The 13,760-nt window shown below is 40.7% G+C and overlaps 1 protein-coding gene across 1 annotated transcript in view; it reads right to left on the bottom strand.

Annotated features, from left to right (window-relative positions):
* Positions 1 to 132: 132 nt before the first annotated feature.
* LOC139968137 (condensin complex subunit 3-like) overlaps positions 133 to 13,760 on the bottom strand; it is a 30,034-nt gene continuing 16,406 nt past the window's right edge. The window contains exons 17-23 of the mRNA XM_071972520.1: positions 11,273 to 11,443; positions 10,457 to 10,666; positions 8,994 to 9,051; positions 8,501 to 8,597; positions 8,124 to 8,243; positions 5,018 to 5,131; positions 133 to 1,518 (exon numbers count right to left, since the gene is read on the bottom strand). Of these exons, the coding sequence (XP_071828621.1) occupies positions 1,458 to 1,518; positions 5,018 to 5,131; positions 8,124 to 8,243; positions 8,501 to 8,597; positions 8,994 to 9,051; positions 10,457 to 10,666; positions 11,273 to 11,443 (831 nt within the window). The 3' untranslated portion in view covers positions 133 to 1,457. The remainder of the gene's footprint in view (positions 1,519 to 5,017; positions 5,132 to 8,123; positions 8,244 to 8,500; positions 8,598 to 8,993; positions 9,052 to 10,456; positions 10,667 to 11,272; positions 11,444 to 13,760) is intronic.

Below are 13,760 nucleotides of genomic sequence, written 5' to 3'. Positions count from 1 at the left end.
ACATTTCCCACTGTACTCCACCTTTAAACCATGTCCCTCCCCCCCCCCCCACAGTTTGCATACCATTGCCTTAGAGTTTGTGGCTTTGCTACGTGAGTTTAGATGAAAATTAAAACGAACAAAACATACAGATATAGTAACTCTAGAGAATCTATTCCTGCTTAGACAAAAAAGTGGAAAAGCCTACATTGATTAGTTTGAAGATAAAGGTCTTAAATATATACAGACAGGGTACTGAATGTTGTTCATTTGAATAATAGTAATTAGCATAATGAGAAAATACTTTACATATGTATAAGACAATGCAAACATACCTGAATTACAAATGTGTTATTAGATGTGAGTCCTTGATAAGTACCTATTTTATCTTACAGTAGTTAATATCTGTTTTTCATTGTTTTCTTAGCTTCAAAAGGCAAACTATTCTGACTAATGTTTAACATGGATGTGAATAGTTCTTAAAATGCAATCATCTTAGAAGAGTATACCTGTACAGCAGATAATGAATAAATCATTTTAGCTGAGTGTATATAGCATCCATAGATTAACTGTTCCTGTTAGCTCAATTATCACCTCCTGCAGGAGAGATACCTGCTTTTTGATATATTTCTTCAAATTTTCAATATTGGACCTAATATCTTGAGTATCATGAACTTATTCTTTATGAAAAACTTGAGAATTTGTTAAAGATTGGTTGGAATAAAGTGTGGCTCCATGCAACCTACAAGATGAAATACAAATTGATATCATAGGGAAATTAAAGACAAAACCAAACTGATAGATACAGCCCAATTTAAATTGATGAAATAAAAGACACTTGTATGTACATGTTTAAAGGCTAGTTGCAACAATCATAGCATGGGTGGGCCATGGGCAAACCTTTTATTCCAGGGTAAGAAGTAAACATTTAAAATGAAGTGTACAGTGAGTGACCCATTAAACTTAAAGAATAACTAAAAGAGGGTGGGGGGAAGAAACTACAGACAATAAAAAATATAAAAAAATCTTGACATCTGATAAAGAATGGCATTGCATACATAGATTACAGTTTTGTTATTGACTACTTGTAACATTCAAAGCAGAGGTGGTGACTTTCAGGTAGGGAGTAACAGGGTACAAAAATGTTTAACATCATTACATGGTATAGATATAGTGTATACCTTTATGTTCATCTCAGCTATTAAAATATCAAAGCAAAATTACAAGTTAAGATTTGTAACATCAATTCCTTTGCAAAAAGATACCCTTGGATTACCATTATTAATCATTGATGTTATACATTCACAGGACCAAATCAATATGCCAAAATATTAAACCAACTTCATACAGATTGGAATGTGGAATTCACAGCAGCAAAGACCATTACCATAAATGCACCCCTCATTTTGATAAAAAGTGTGACATCCACTCAAAATCTACTTGATCTTTGCTGATGGAGATTATTTTCATGGAGGAAGTTAATCGCTTTCATCATTATAATTCAAAACTTTCAAGATTCTTGCATTTCTCTTGGGTTTCCTGAAAGAGACATAGAGAAAAAATGGTTAAAAGTCATTACTGAACACGGTGTAGGTTACATTTTTTTCGCAGGGGGCAGTATTATGTTTCTTAATTTAACAGTTCTTTGTATGATATAAACTCACATGAGAGGACTACCATCTTCAGAGTCACTGCTGAAGGTCAGGGTCTGTACTGAAGACGGTGTAGGTTATATTTTTTTCGCAGGGGGCAGTATTATGCTTTCTAATATAACAGTTCTTTGTATGATATAAACTCACATGAGAGGACTACCATCTTCAGAGTCACTGCTGAAGGTCAGGGTCTGTACTGAAGTTGGTGTAGGTTATATTTTTTTCGCAGGGGGCAGTATTATGCTTTCTAATATAACAGTTCTTTGTATGATATAAACTCACATGAGAGGACTACCATCTTCAGAGTCACTGCTGAAGGTCAGGGTCTGTGCTGAAGACGGTGTAGGTTATATCTTTTTCGCAGGGGGCAGTATTATGCTTTCTAATATAACAGTTCTTTGTATGATATAAACTCACACGAGAGGACTACCATCTTCAGAGTCACTGCTGAAGGTCAGGGTCTGTACTGCAGTTGGTGTAGGTTATATTTTTTACGCAGGGGGCAGTATTATGCTTTCTAATACAACAGTTCTTTGTATGATATAAACTCACATGAGAGGACTACCATCTTCAGAGTCACTGCTGAAGGTCAGGGTCTGTGCTGAAGACGGTGTAGGTCATATCTTTTTCGCAGGGGGCAGTATTATGCTTTCTAATATAACAGTTCTTTGTATGATATAAACTCACATGAGAGGACTACCATCTTCAGAGTCACTGCTGAAGGTCAGGGTCTGTACTGCAGTTGGTGTAGGTTATATTTTTTACGCAGGGGGCAGTATTATGCTTTCTAATACAACAGTTCTTTGTATGATATAAACTCACATGAGAGGACTACCATCTTCAGAGTCACTGCTGAAGGTCAGGGTCTGTGCTGAAGTTGGTGTAGGTCATATCTTTTTCGCAGGGGGCAGTATTATGCTTTCTAATATAACAGTTCTTTGTATGATATAAACTCACATGAGAGGACTACCATCTTCAGAGTCACTGCTGAAGGTCAGGGTCTGTACTGCAGTTGGTGTAGGTTATATTTTTTACGCAGGGGGCAGTATTATGCTTTCTAATATAACAGTTCTTTGTTTGATATAAACTCACATGAGAGGACTACCATCTTCAGAGTCACTGCTGAAGGTCAGGGTCTGTGCTGAAGTTGGTGTAGGTTATATTTTTTACGCAGGGGGCAGTATTATGCTTTCTAATACAACAGTTCTTTGTATGATATAAACTCACATGAGAGGACTACCATCTTCAGAGTCACTGCTGAAGGTCAGGGTCTGTGCTGAAGACGGTGTAGGTTATATCTTTTTCGCAGGGGGCAGTATTATGCTTTCTAATATAACAGTTCTTTGTATGATATAAACTCACACGAGAGGACTACCATCTTCAGAGTCACTGCTGAAGGTCAGGGTCTGTACTGAAGACGCTGTAGGTTATATTTTTTACGCAGGGGGCAGTATTATGCTTTCTAATTTAACAGTTCTCTGTATGATATAAACTCACACGAGAGGACTACCATCTTCAGAGTCACTGCTGAAGGTCAGGGTCTGTGCTGAAGACGGTGTAGGTTATATCTTTTTCGCAGGGGGCAGTATTATGCTTTCTAATATAACAGTTCTTTGTATGATATAAACTCACACGAGAGGACTACCATCTTCAGAGTCACTGCTGAAGGTCAGGGTCTGTACTGAAGACGGTGTAGGTTACATTTTTTACGCAGGGGGCAGTATTATGCTTTCTAATATAACAGTTCTTTGTTTGATATAAACTCACATGAGAGGACTACCATCTTCAGAGTCACTGCTGAAGGTCAGGGTCTGTGCTGAAGTTGGTGTAGGTTATATTTTTTCGCAGGGTGCAGTATTATGCTTTGTAATTTAACAGTTCTTTGTATGATATAAACTCACACGAGAGGACTACCATCTTCAGAGTCACTGCTGAAGGTCAGGGTCTGTACTGAAGACGCTGTAGGTTATATTTTTTACGCAGGGGGCAGTATTATGCTTTCTAATTTAACAGTTCTTTGTATGATATAAACTCACACGAGAGGACTACCATCTTCAGAGTCACTGCTGAAGGTCAGGGTCTGTGCTGAAGACGGTGTAGGTTATATCTTTTTCGCAGGGGGCAGTATTATGCTTTCTAATATAACAGTTCTTTGTATGATATAAACTCACACGAGAGGACTACCATCTTCAGAGTCACTGCTGAAGGTCAGGGTCTGTACTGAAGACGGTGTAGGTTACATTTTTTACGCAGGGGGCAGTATTATGCTTTCTAATATAACAGTTCTTTGTTTGATATAAACTCACATGAGAGGACTACCATCTTCAGAGTCACTGCTGAAGGTCAGGGTCTGTGCTGAAGTTGGTGTAGGTTATATTTTTTCGCAGGGTGCAGTATTATGCTTTGTAATTTAACAGTTCTTTGTATGATATAAACTCACACGAGAGGACTACCATCTTCAGAGTCACTGCTGAAGGTCAGGGTCTGTACTGAAGACGGTGTAGGTTACATTTTTTTCGCAGGGGGCAGTATTATGCTTTGTAATTTAACAGTTCTTTGTATGATATAAACTCACACGAGAGGACTACCATCTTCAGAGTCACTGCTGAAGGTCAGGGTCTGTACTGAAGACGGTGTAGGTTATATATTTTTCGCAGGGAGCAGTATTATGCTTTGTAATTTAACAGTTCTTTGTATGATATAAACTCACACGAGAGGACTACCATCTTCAGAGTCACTGCTGAAGGTCAGGGTCTGTACTGAAGACGGTGTAGGTTATATTTATTACGCAGCGGGCAGTATTATGCTTTCTAATATAACAGTTCTTTGTATGATATAAACTCACATGAGAGGACTACCATCTTCAGAGTCACTGCTGAAGGTCAGGGTCTGTACTGAAGTTGGTGTAGGTTATATTTTTTTCGCAGGGTGCAGTATTATGCTTTGTAATTTAACAGTTCTTTGTATGATATAAACTCACACGAGAGGACTACCATCTTCAGAGTCACTGCTGAAGGTCAGGGTCTGTACTGAAGACGGTGTAGGTTATATTTTTTTTTCGCAGGGGGCAGTATTATGCTTTGTAATTTAACAGTTCTTTGTATGATATAAACTCACATGAGAGGACTACCATCTTCAGAGTCACTGCTGAAGGTCAGGGTCTGTACTGAAGACGGTGTAGGTTATATTTTTTTCGCAGGGGGTAGTATTATGCTTTGTAATTTAACAGTTCTTTGTATGATATAAACTCACACGAGAGGACTACCATCTTCAGAGTCACTGCTGAAGGTCAGGGTCTGTACTTAAGACGGTGCAGGTTATATTTTTTCGCAGGGGGTAGTATTATGCTTTCTAATTTAACAGTTCCTTGTATGATATAAACTCACACGAGAGGACTACCATCTTCAGAGTCACTGCTGAAGGTCAGGGTCTGTATCTTTTTCTTGCTGCTCCTGGTCTTCTGTTTCTCTTCCTGTGTCACCTGTTTCTCAGCTGAATCACTGAAAGACAAAGACAAAGTCAAATGATCACATCCATCCAAAGTATCATTTACTTTTCTAGGGTCTTTGAATGATGGAAAATGTGAACTATTACATGTTAGATAAAAAGAAACTAGAGCACCAATGGTGCAGAAGCTCATACCTTTTCGAGCTTAAAAATGTAGGCCATTTTTTCAGATTCCACCAATTTTGGGCCCATGAGGGATAACCCCCACCTCCCCCCCCCCCCTCTGTTAGCAGAATCCTGGCCACACCACTGGCTATAATTCGTATTTTCCCACTTTAAATCCTATTTTACCCACTCTCTCGAACAATACCACTGACCTACCCTATTAAACTTTCCCCCCTCTACCTGAGCAGACCTGAAGCACTCCTTGCCAAAATTTTGGCTGGCTGCCTACATACTGTACCTCAGGCTCAAAGACTTCTAAGAATCGGCAAGTGCTGATTGGCTATAGGGCTCTCATGCTTACAGTTCAACAGTTAATAACAACTTCCAGTCCTGCTTTAATTCCACTAACAGCTTCTGCAGAGCTTAAACCACAAATGTAAACAAACACTGCAGAGACTGGGAGACAAATTAAAGGAGCTTTGGCAAAAGGTGAAGGCTCAGATTTTTTTAAACAATGGGGATTAATTGTAATTAATTAACTTTTGACCAAAAATTATTAGGCATCACCTTATTCATACACAATCCAACAATCATCAGTTCAACTTTGAATATGATCCATCAAAATCTTGAGGAGATTGAGATATTTGAAAATATTACAAAGAATGACCCCCGATGACCCCCTAAATGACCTTTGACCTCAATTTTCCGAACACTCCTCGTAACTCTCATCCCGAGGAACGTTGTGACCAAGTTTCATTATAACTGGCCATACACTGTACGAACAGGAGCAATTTGAAAATATAGGGCCGTGGCCCGGGCCACAAAAGACCCCTAGTTGATCTTTGATCTCAAATTCATGAACACCCTGAAGGTAAAACTTCCATAGTACTATCGTGACAAACCCTCAACATTGTACCATGGAATCTGTAGGAGAAGAAGCATTTTGCGTATTTCCACAAAATGGCCCATTACGGCCCACGGGTGACCTTTGACCCCAAATTTCGGACCATCTCTGATGGCCCCATACCCAATGGTCCTTGTGTCCAAGTTTCATGAAATTCCATCAAACACTGTGCGAGTGGGAGCGGTTTTACCAATTGTTGACGGATAGAGTGATAGAGTGATAGAATGATAGAGTGATAGACGCCGCACTGTAACAATAGCTCACACCAGCATGCTGGTATGAGCTAAAAACATAGGTTTCACAAGTTTATTCCGTAAGAAACATCCTTCACTAAATATCTTTCCTTCTGAAGATAAACATCATCCCGTTCGACAGGTTTCTATTGTCAGCTTAATCAGTTAAACATTCAAGTGAAATTTCAGAGAATAATCACCAATTTGATATCAGTTCTATTTGACAGGAAAATGATAGAAAAGCAGAATTAAGAAAGAATCATTACTCTGCCACTTAATAGCAATGACCCCAAATACCTACCCCCGCCCTATCATCAATTACAGGCCAGTAAAGCTATCAGTGACTAATCCCTTGCCAGGTGAATCTCTCCTGACTCATGATCCTCCTGCTGCGTCTTGTCTTCCACCCCATATACCTACCCCCGCCCTATCTTCAATTACAGGCGAGTAAAGCTATCAGTGACTAATCCCTTGCCAGGTGAATCTCTCCTGACTCATGTTCCTCCTGCTGCGTCTTGTCTTCCACCCCATATACCTACCCCCGCCCTATCTTCAATTACAGGCGAGTAAAGCTATCAGTGACTAATCCCTTACCAGGTGAATCTCTCCTGACTCATGTTCCTCCTGCTGCGTCTTGTCTTCCACCCCATATACCTACCCCTGCCCTATCTTCAATTACAGGCGAGTAAAGCTATCAGTGACTAATCCCTTACCAGGTGAATCTCTCCTGACTCATGTTCCTCCTGCTGCGTCTTGTCTTCCACCCCATATACCTACCCCTGCCCTATCTTCAATTACAGGCGAGTAAAGCTATCAGTGACTAATCCCTTACCAGGTGAATCTCTCCTGACTCATGTTCCTCCTGCTGCGTCTTGTCTTCCACCCCATATACCTACCCCCGCCCTATCTTCAATTACAGGCGAGTAAAGCTATCAGTGACTAATCCCTTGCCAGGTGAATCTCTCCTGACTCATGTTCCTCCTGCTGCGTCTTGTCTTCCACCCCATATACCTACCCCTGCCCTATCTTCAATTACAGGCGAGTAAAGCTATCAGTGACTAATCCCTTGCCAGGTGAATCTCTCCTGACTCTCACTGGCTGTTGTATTGTTCCTCCTGCTGCCTCTTGTCTTCCACCCCATATACCTACCCCCGCCCTATCATCAATTACAGGCCAGTAAAGCTATCAGTGACTAATCCCTTACCAGGTGAAGCTCTCCTGATTCTCACTGGCTGTTGTATTGTTCCTCCTGCTGCCTCTTGTCTTCCACCCCATATACCTACCCCTGCCCTATCATCAATTACAGGCCAGTAAAGCTATCAGTGACTAATCCCTTGCCAGGTGAATCTCTCCTGACTCTCACTGGCTGTTGTATTGTTCCTCCTGCTGCCTCTTGTCTTCCACCCCATATACCTACCCCCGCCCTATCTTCAATTACAGGCCAGTAAAGCTATCAGTGACTAATCCCTTACCAGGTGAAGCTCTCCTGATTCTCACTGGCTGTTGTTTTGTTCCTCCTGCTGCCTCTTGTCTTCCACCCCAAATACCTACCCCCGCCCTATCATCAATTACAGGCCAGTAAAGCTATCAGTGACTAATCCCTTGCCAGGTGAATCTCTCCTGACTCTCACTGGCTGTTGTATTGTTCCTCCTGCTGCCTCTTGTCTTCCACCCCACATACCCCCCCCCCCCTACCTATCTTCAATTACAGGCTAGTAGAGCAATCAGTGACTAATCCCTTACCAGGTGAATCTCTCCTGACTCTCACTGGCTGCTGTTTTGTTCCTCCTGCTGCCTCTTGTCTTCTTTCCACTCTCTCTGGCTGGTTGGGTCTCTTCCTCCTCATCAGGTAATGAATCTTTCCTGAAACAAAGTCAGGCCAAGATATTATAAACTACAAAGGAGACATTTTTCACACAGGATTTTTTTCTTATTTTAACACACGATGCGTCACTCACATTTCTTAATCAATGTCGACCACAATAACACTTTGACTAACTTTAAGCCCCTTTCCCATCTGCTTTACTACCTCCCTCCCCCCTTCCCACCCCAACCACCCTTCCCCCCCCTCAACCACTCATTTACTATTCAAAGACTAAACACATTAAGATAAATCTTACTTGGATTGTTTTGCCTTTGAAGCCTTGCCCTTCGTAGCTGGTGTTTTCTTGCTTCTTCCTTTACTTCTAGGAACTGCTGGAGTCTTGAATGAAGGTTCTGCGACAAAATTAAAGTGAATCATTCAGAGAGGAACTTGATGAAATCAATTACTCTTTTGATCAGAAATAGCAATGAAAATAATAAACACAAGAATAATTGGAAAGTAACTATTTGATATACATGAATATCATAAATTTAGAGTTGAGAAATGGGCAAAAAGGGTTCTGCTTCATCAAAAGTAAGTGAATAGAGTGCAGGGTATTTCTCTCACACAGTAACAGGTCAGTCATTTCTCTGCAGAGGTTCAAGTACAGCTTAACAAGTATTTGAAACACCTCAAAAGGAGATCGTTCCAGAAATTTGTTTTATGAAAGGATTTTTGTCAGGAGGGTGAGGGGAGGAAGGAGGGTGTAGGGGGATAGATAAACTTTCTGCATTAACAATATTTCATACCAGTTTCCGTAGTCTCTTTCAGTCTGTTACAGCCGGCTGCTGTATCGTCTGGTTTCTTCTGGAGACAAGAAATGAAGCAAGCAGGGACATGAATGGTTATGGAAGGTGAAATGAGCATATCACTGGATATACAAATCAAATATACAAATATCCAAGTCGCATTCTGAAGATAACTGTCCTTGGACTTTGTTTATACATTTATTCGGCATTGATATCCAGGTCTGGTGGTACCAAATCCGAGGGTCAAGCATCAGGTACCGTACATAGGGAACTGTACATCGGGTACCGTATGTCGAGTACCGTTCGTCGGGTACCGTACGTCGGGTACGGTACATCAGGTACCGTACGTCGGGTACCGTACGTCAAGCAGCGTACGTCGGTAGCGTACGTCTGGTAGCGTACGTCGGGGTAACGTACGTCGGGTACCGTACGTGGGGTACCGTATGTGGGGTACCGTACGTGGGGTACCGTACGTCGGGTAGCGTACGTCTGGTAGCGTACGTGGGGTACCGTACGTGGGGTAGCGTACGTCAAGCAGCGTACGTCGGGTAGCGTACGTCTGGTAGCGTACGTCGGGGTAGCGTACGTCGGGTAGCGTACGTGGGGTACCGTACGTCAAGCAGCGTACGTCAGGTACTGTTCGTCAGGTACCGTACGTCGGGTACCATACATCAGGTACCGTACATCATGTACTATACATCAGGGACCTTAAATCAGGTACTGTACATCAGGTAACATAAATCATTAGTTTAATCACAAAAAATGCACCAGGCACAATGAAATAATCAACTGTCACATCAAGGTTGTGGGATGAAAACATTGTCTTTTGGAACAAATATATATTTTAATAACTCATGAACTAGGAACCAATTATTTGTAACCACTGAAATTAGCTTGAGGAACACTCGATTAGTGTGAAAATCAAATTTACAATAAGTCTCAAAATAGAGCTTTGAACAGAATGTGAAGTTACAGACAATGTGAGGCATATATGGAAGGTCTTTCAGTATCTACATACACATAAAAAAAAAATTATGAATTGTTGTATAACTCTTAATCAAAAGAATTTATCTTCTGTATTGTTTATAGTTGTGCGTACCAGAAAACATTGAAATAATAAGAATTTAACCTGAAGAACAGAGCAGTCTAAACTTTGTTAAATGTTTTTCAGCAAACAGATTCTCCAAACGTATAAAATGTAGAACAGATAAAGTTGACCTTGTAAATGAAATGAACACTACATCTATTGTTATCTGTCATTTGTTAACTTCACATCTTTTAGTAGATCTATTGTTATCTGTCGTTGTTAACTTCACATCTTTAAGTACATCTATTGTTATCTGCCATTTGTTAACTTCACATCTTTCAGTAGATCTATTGTTATCTGTCATTTGTTAACCTCACATCTTGTAGTACATCTATTGTTATCTGTTGTTTATCAGTCAACGTGGATTATAATTTACCTGGTTCGGTTGTTCGTCTTCAGTGTTTTCCTCCGTCTCCACTTCTCTGTTTTCTTTATCTTCTATGTCAGTCTTCTCAACCATCGATGCCTCTGCCTCTCTCTCCTCTTCCTCCCCATCAACAGCTGATTCATCTGCATCCTGCATCTTATCCTCCATCTTCTTAACAAACTTCTTCAGTATGTTTCTGTTCACCTTATCATCAGAATCCTACAAAAGCCCAAAGCAACAAACTAAAGCATTTTCAGAGGCATTTATACAAAGACAACTTAAAATGTATTTGACATTCTTCCAAAGAAATCCTGAAATTCATCCAAGAGACAAGTTGTAGGTATTTGTCATTTACCCAACCTCAACCAAAAAGTATTTGGCACTCATTGAAAGAAAACCTAAAAGTGTTCAAGCTTGAAGATTATTCAGAGAAATAAAATGTGATTTTCACATGACTATTAGCTTACACTATCGTGCTAAAATGTTGACAGTGAGGCCAGAATATATTCAGCTCCTGTGTGCATGAAAACTGGAAGTAGCATCTTTATATGCTTCATAACAAGGAAACAATTTATACCATACACTGGTACTAGTATTCCATCAAAACACTGACTGTGGTTATATCTGCTGGCTGCAAAACTTGAAACTTGACAACAAGGTTCGTCGAAAAACAAAAAAAAACAATCCAGCAAGTGTTGACAGATTTATTATAGTTTTTTTGAAAAATGTTAATAAGTGATGAATTCAAGTGCAAAGAAAGGAGTGAATGAAACAACGAAATAAAAAAATTAAAATGGTGTGAAAGAAAAGAGATCAAAATGATACCCGAATCATTTTGTTGGCCAGTGTCTGAAGGTCTCGAATGAGGCTTTGGTTGGTCATGGTGATGTGCAACAGGTTTAGGGTCCGGCAAAGTATCCTGACTCCTGGAGACGCAGGGTCTGCCAAGACGGAATTGCAGATCTTAATACTTAGGCTGTCATGTACAGAAGTTTCCTGCCAAAAAAGAAGAATGACAAAAACATGTTCATCTATAAAAATTTATAAAAAGAAAACTAAATAAGGGGAGGGGTGAGGGGAGGGGTGAAGAGATGGATTGTGGAGAGGGTGAGGATACCTCACTTATTTATAACTGTTTATGACACTGGTGGATGAGGGTCCAGTGACTGTATCGTTTGGGACCAAGATTACCATCATTAAGGAGTGCTAGCTCAGTGGTTAACGCCGGTGCCTTCCAATCATAAGGTCCCCAGTTCGAGTCACACCAAGATTAATGTATGCCATCCAGTTACAGAGTTGTTGACAATTGACAATTCATAATCATGGACTTTAAATATGAATCTTAGAGACTGACTTCGGTCAGCTTGCGGCTTTGTTAAGCCAATGAGGCTTCTTCGCGAGTTCCTGCTTGCAGGAGGATCTGAAATACATACAATACATACATCAGCCAGCCCCTGCTTGCAGGAGGATCTAGAATACATGTATACATACATCAGCCAGCCCCTGCTTGCAAGAGGATCTGAAATATATACAATACATACATACATCAGCCAGCCCCTGCTTGCAGGAGGATCTAAAATACATACAATACATACACACATACATACATACATACATACATACATACATACATACATACATACATCAGCCAGACCCTGCTTGCAGGAGGATCTAAAATACATACAATACGTCCATACATCAGCCAGCCCCTGCTTGCAGGAGGATCTGAAATACATACAATACATACATACATCAGCCAGCCCCTGCTTGCAGGAGGATCTAAAATACATACAATACATACGTACATCAGCCAGCCCCTGCTTGCAGGAGGATCTAATATACATACAATAGGTACATACATCAGCCAGCCCCTGCTTGCAGGAGGATCTAATATACATACAATATGTACATACATCAGCCAGCCCCTGCTTGCAAGAGGATCTAAAATACATACAATACATACATACATCAGCCAGCCCCTGCTTGCAGGAGGATCTAAAATACATACAATACATACATACATCAGCCAGCCCCTGCTTGCAGGAGGATCTAAAATACATACAATACATACATACATCAGCCAGCCCCTGCTTGCAGGAGGATCTAATATACATACAATATGTACATACATCAGCCAGCCCCTGCTTGCAGGAGGATGTAAAATACATACAATACATACATACATCAGCCAGCCCCTGCTTGCAGGAGGATCTAAATTACATACCATACATACATATACATCATCCAGCCCCTGCTTGCAGGAGGATCTAATATACATACAATAGATACATACATCAGCCAGCCCCTGCTTGCAAGAGGATCTGAAATATATACAATACATACATACATCAGCCAGCCCCTGCTTGCAGGAGGATCTAAAATACATACAATACATACATACATACATCAGCCAGCCCCTGCTTGCAGGAGGATCTAATAAACATACAATACGTACATACATCAGCCAGCCCCTGCTTGCAGGAGGATCTAAAATACATACAATACGTCCATACATCAGCCAGCCTCTGCTTGCAGGAGGATCTGAAATACATACAATACATACATACATCAGCCAGCCCCTGCTTGCAGGAGGATCTAGAATACATACAATACATACATACATCAGCCAGCCCCTGCTTGCAGGAGGATCTAATATACATACAATAGATACATAGATCAGCCAGCTCCTGCTTGCAGGAGGATCTAAAATACATACAATACATACATACATCAGCCAGCCCCTGCTTGCAGGAGGATCTAATATACATACAATAGATACATAGATCAGCCAGCTCCTGCTTGCAGGAGGATCTAATATACATACAATGTGTACATACATCAGCCAGCCCCTGCTTGCAGGAGGATCTGAAATACATACAATACATACATACATCAGCCAGCCCCTGCTTGCAGGAGGATCTAAAATACATACAATACATACATACATCAGCCAGCCCCTGCTTGCAGGAGGATCTAAAATACATACAATAGATACATAGATCAGCCAGCCCCTGCTTGCAGGAGGATCTAATATACATACAATATGTACATACATCAGCCAGCCCCTGCTTGCAGGAGGATCTAAAATACATACAATACATACATACATCAGCCAGCCCCTGCTTGCAGGAGGATCTAATATACATACAATATGTACATACATCAGCCAGCCCCTGCTTGCAGGAGGATCTAATATACATACAATATGTACATACATCAGCCAGCCCCTGCTTGCAGGAGGATCTAAAATACATACAATACATACATACATCAGCCAGCCCTGCTTGCAGGAGGATCTAAATTACATACCATA

Source organism: Apostichopus japonicus, chromosome 5, assembly GCF_037975245.1.
Source record: "Apostichopus japonicus isolate 1M-3 chromosome 5, ASM3797524v1, whole genome shotgun sequence".
NCBI lineage: Eukaryota > Metazoa > Echinodermata > Holothuroidea > Aspidochirotida > Stichopodidae > Apostichopus > Apostichopus japonicus.
This window is presented reverse-complemented; position numbering and strand designations above follow the sequence as displayed.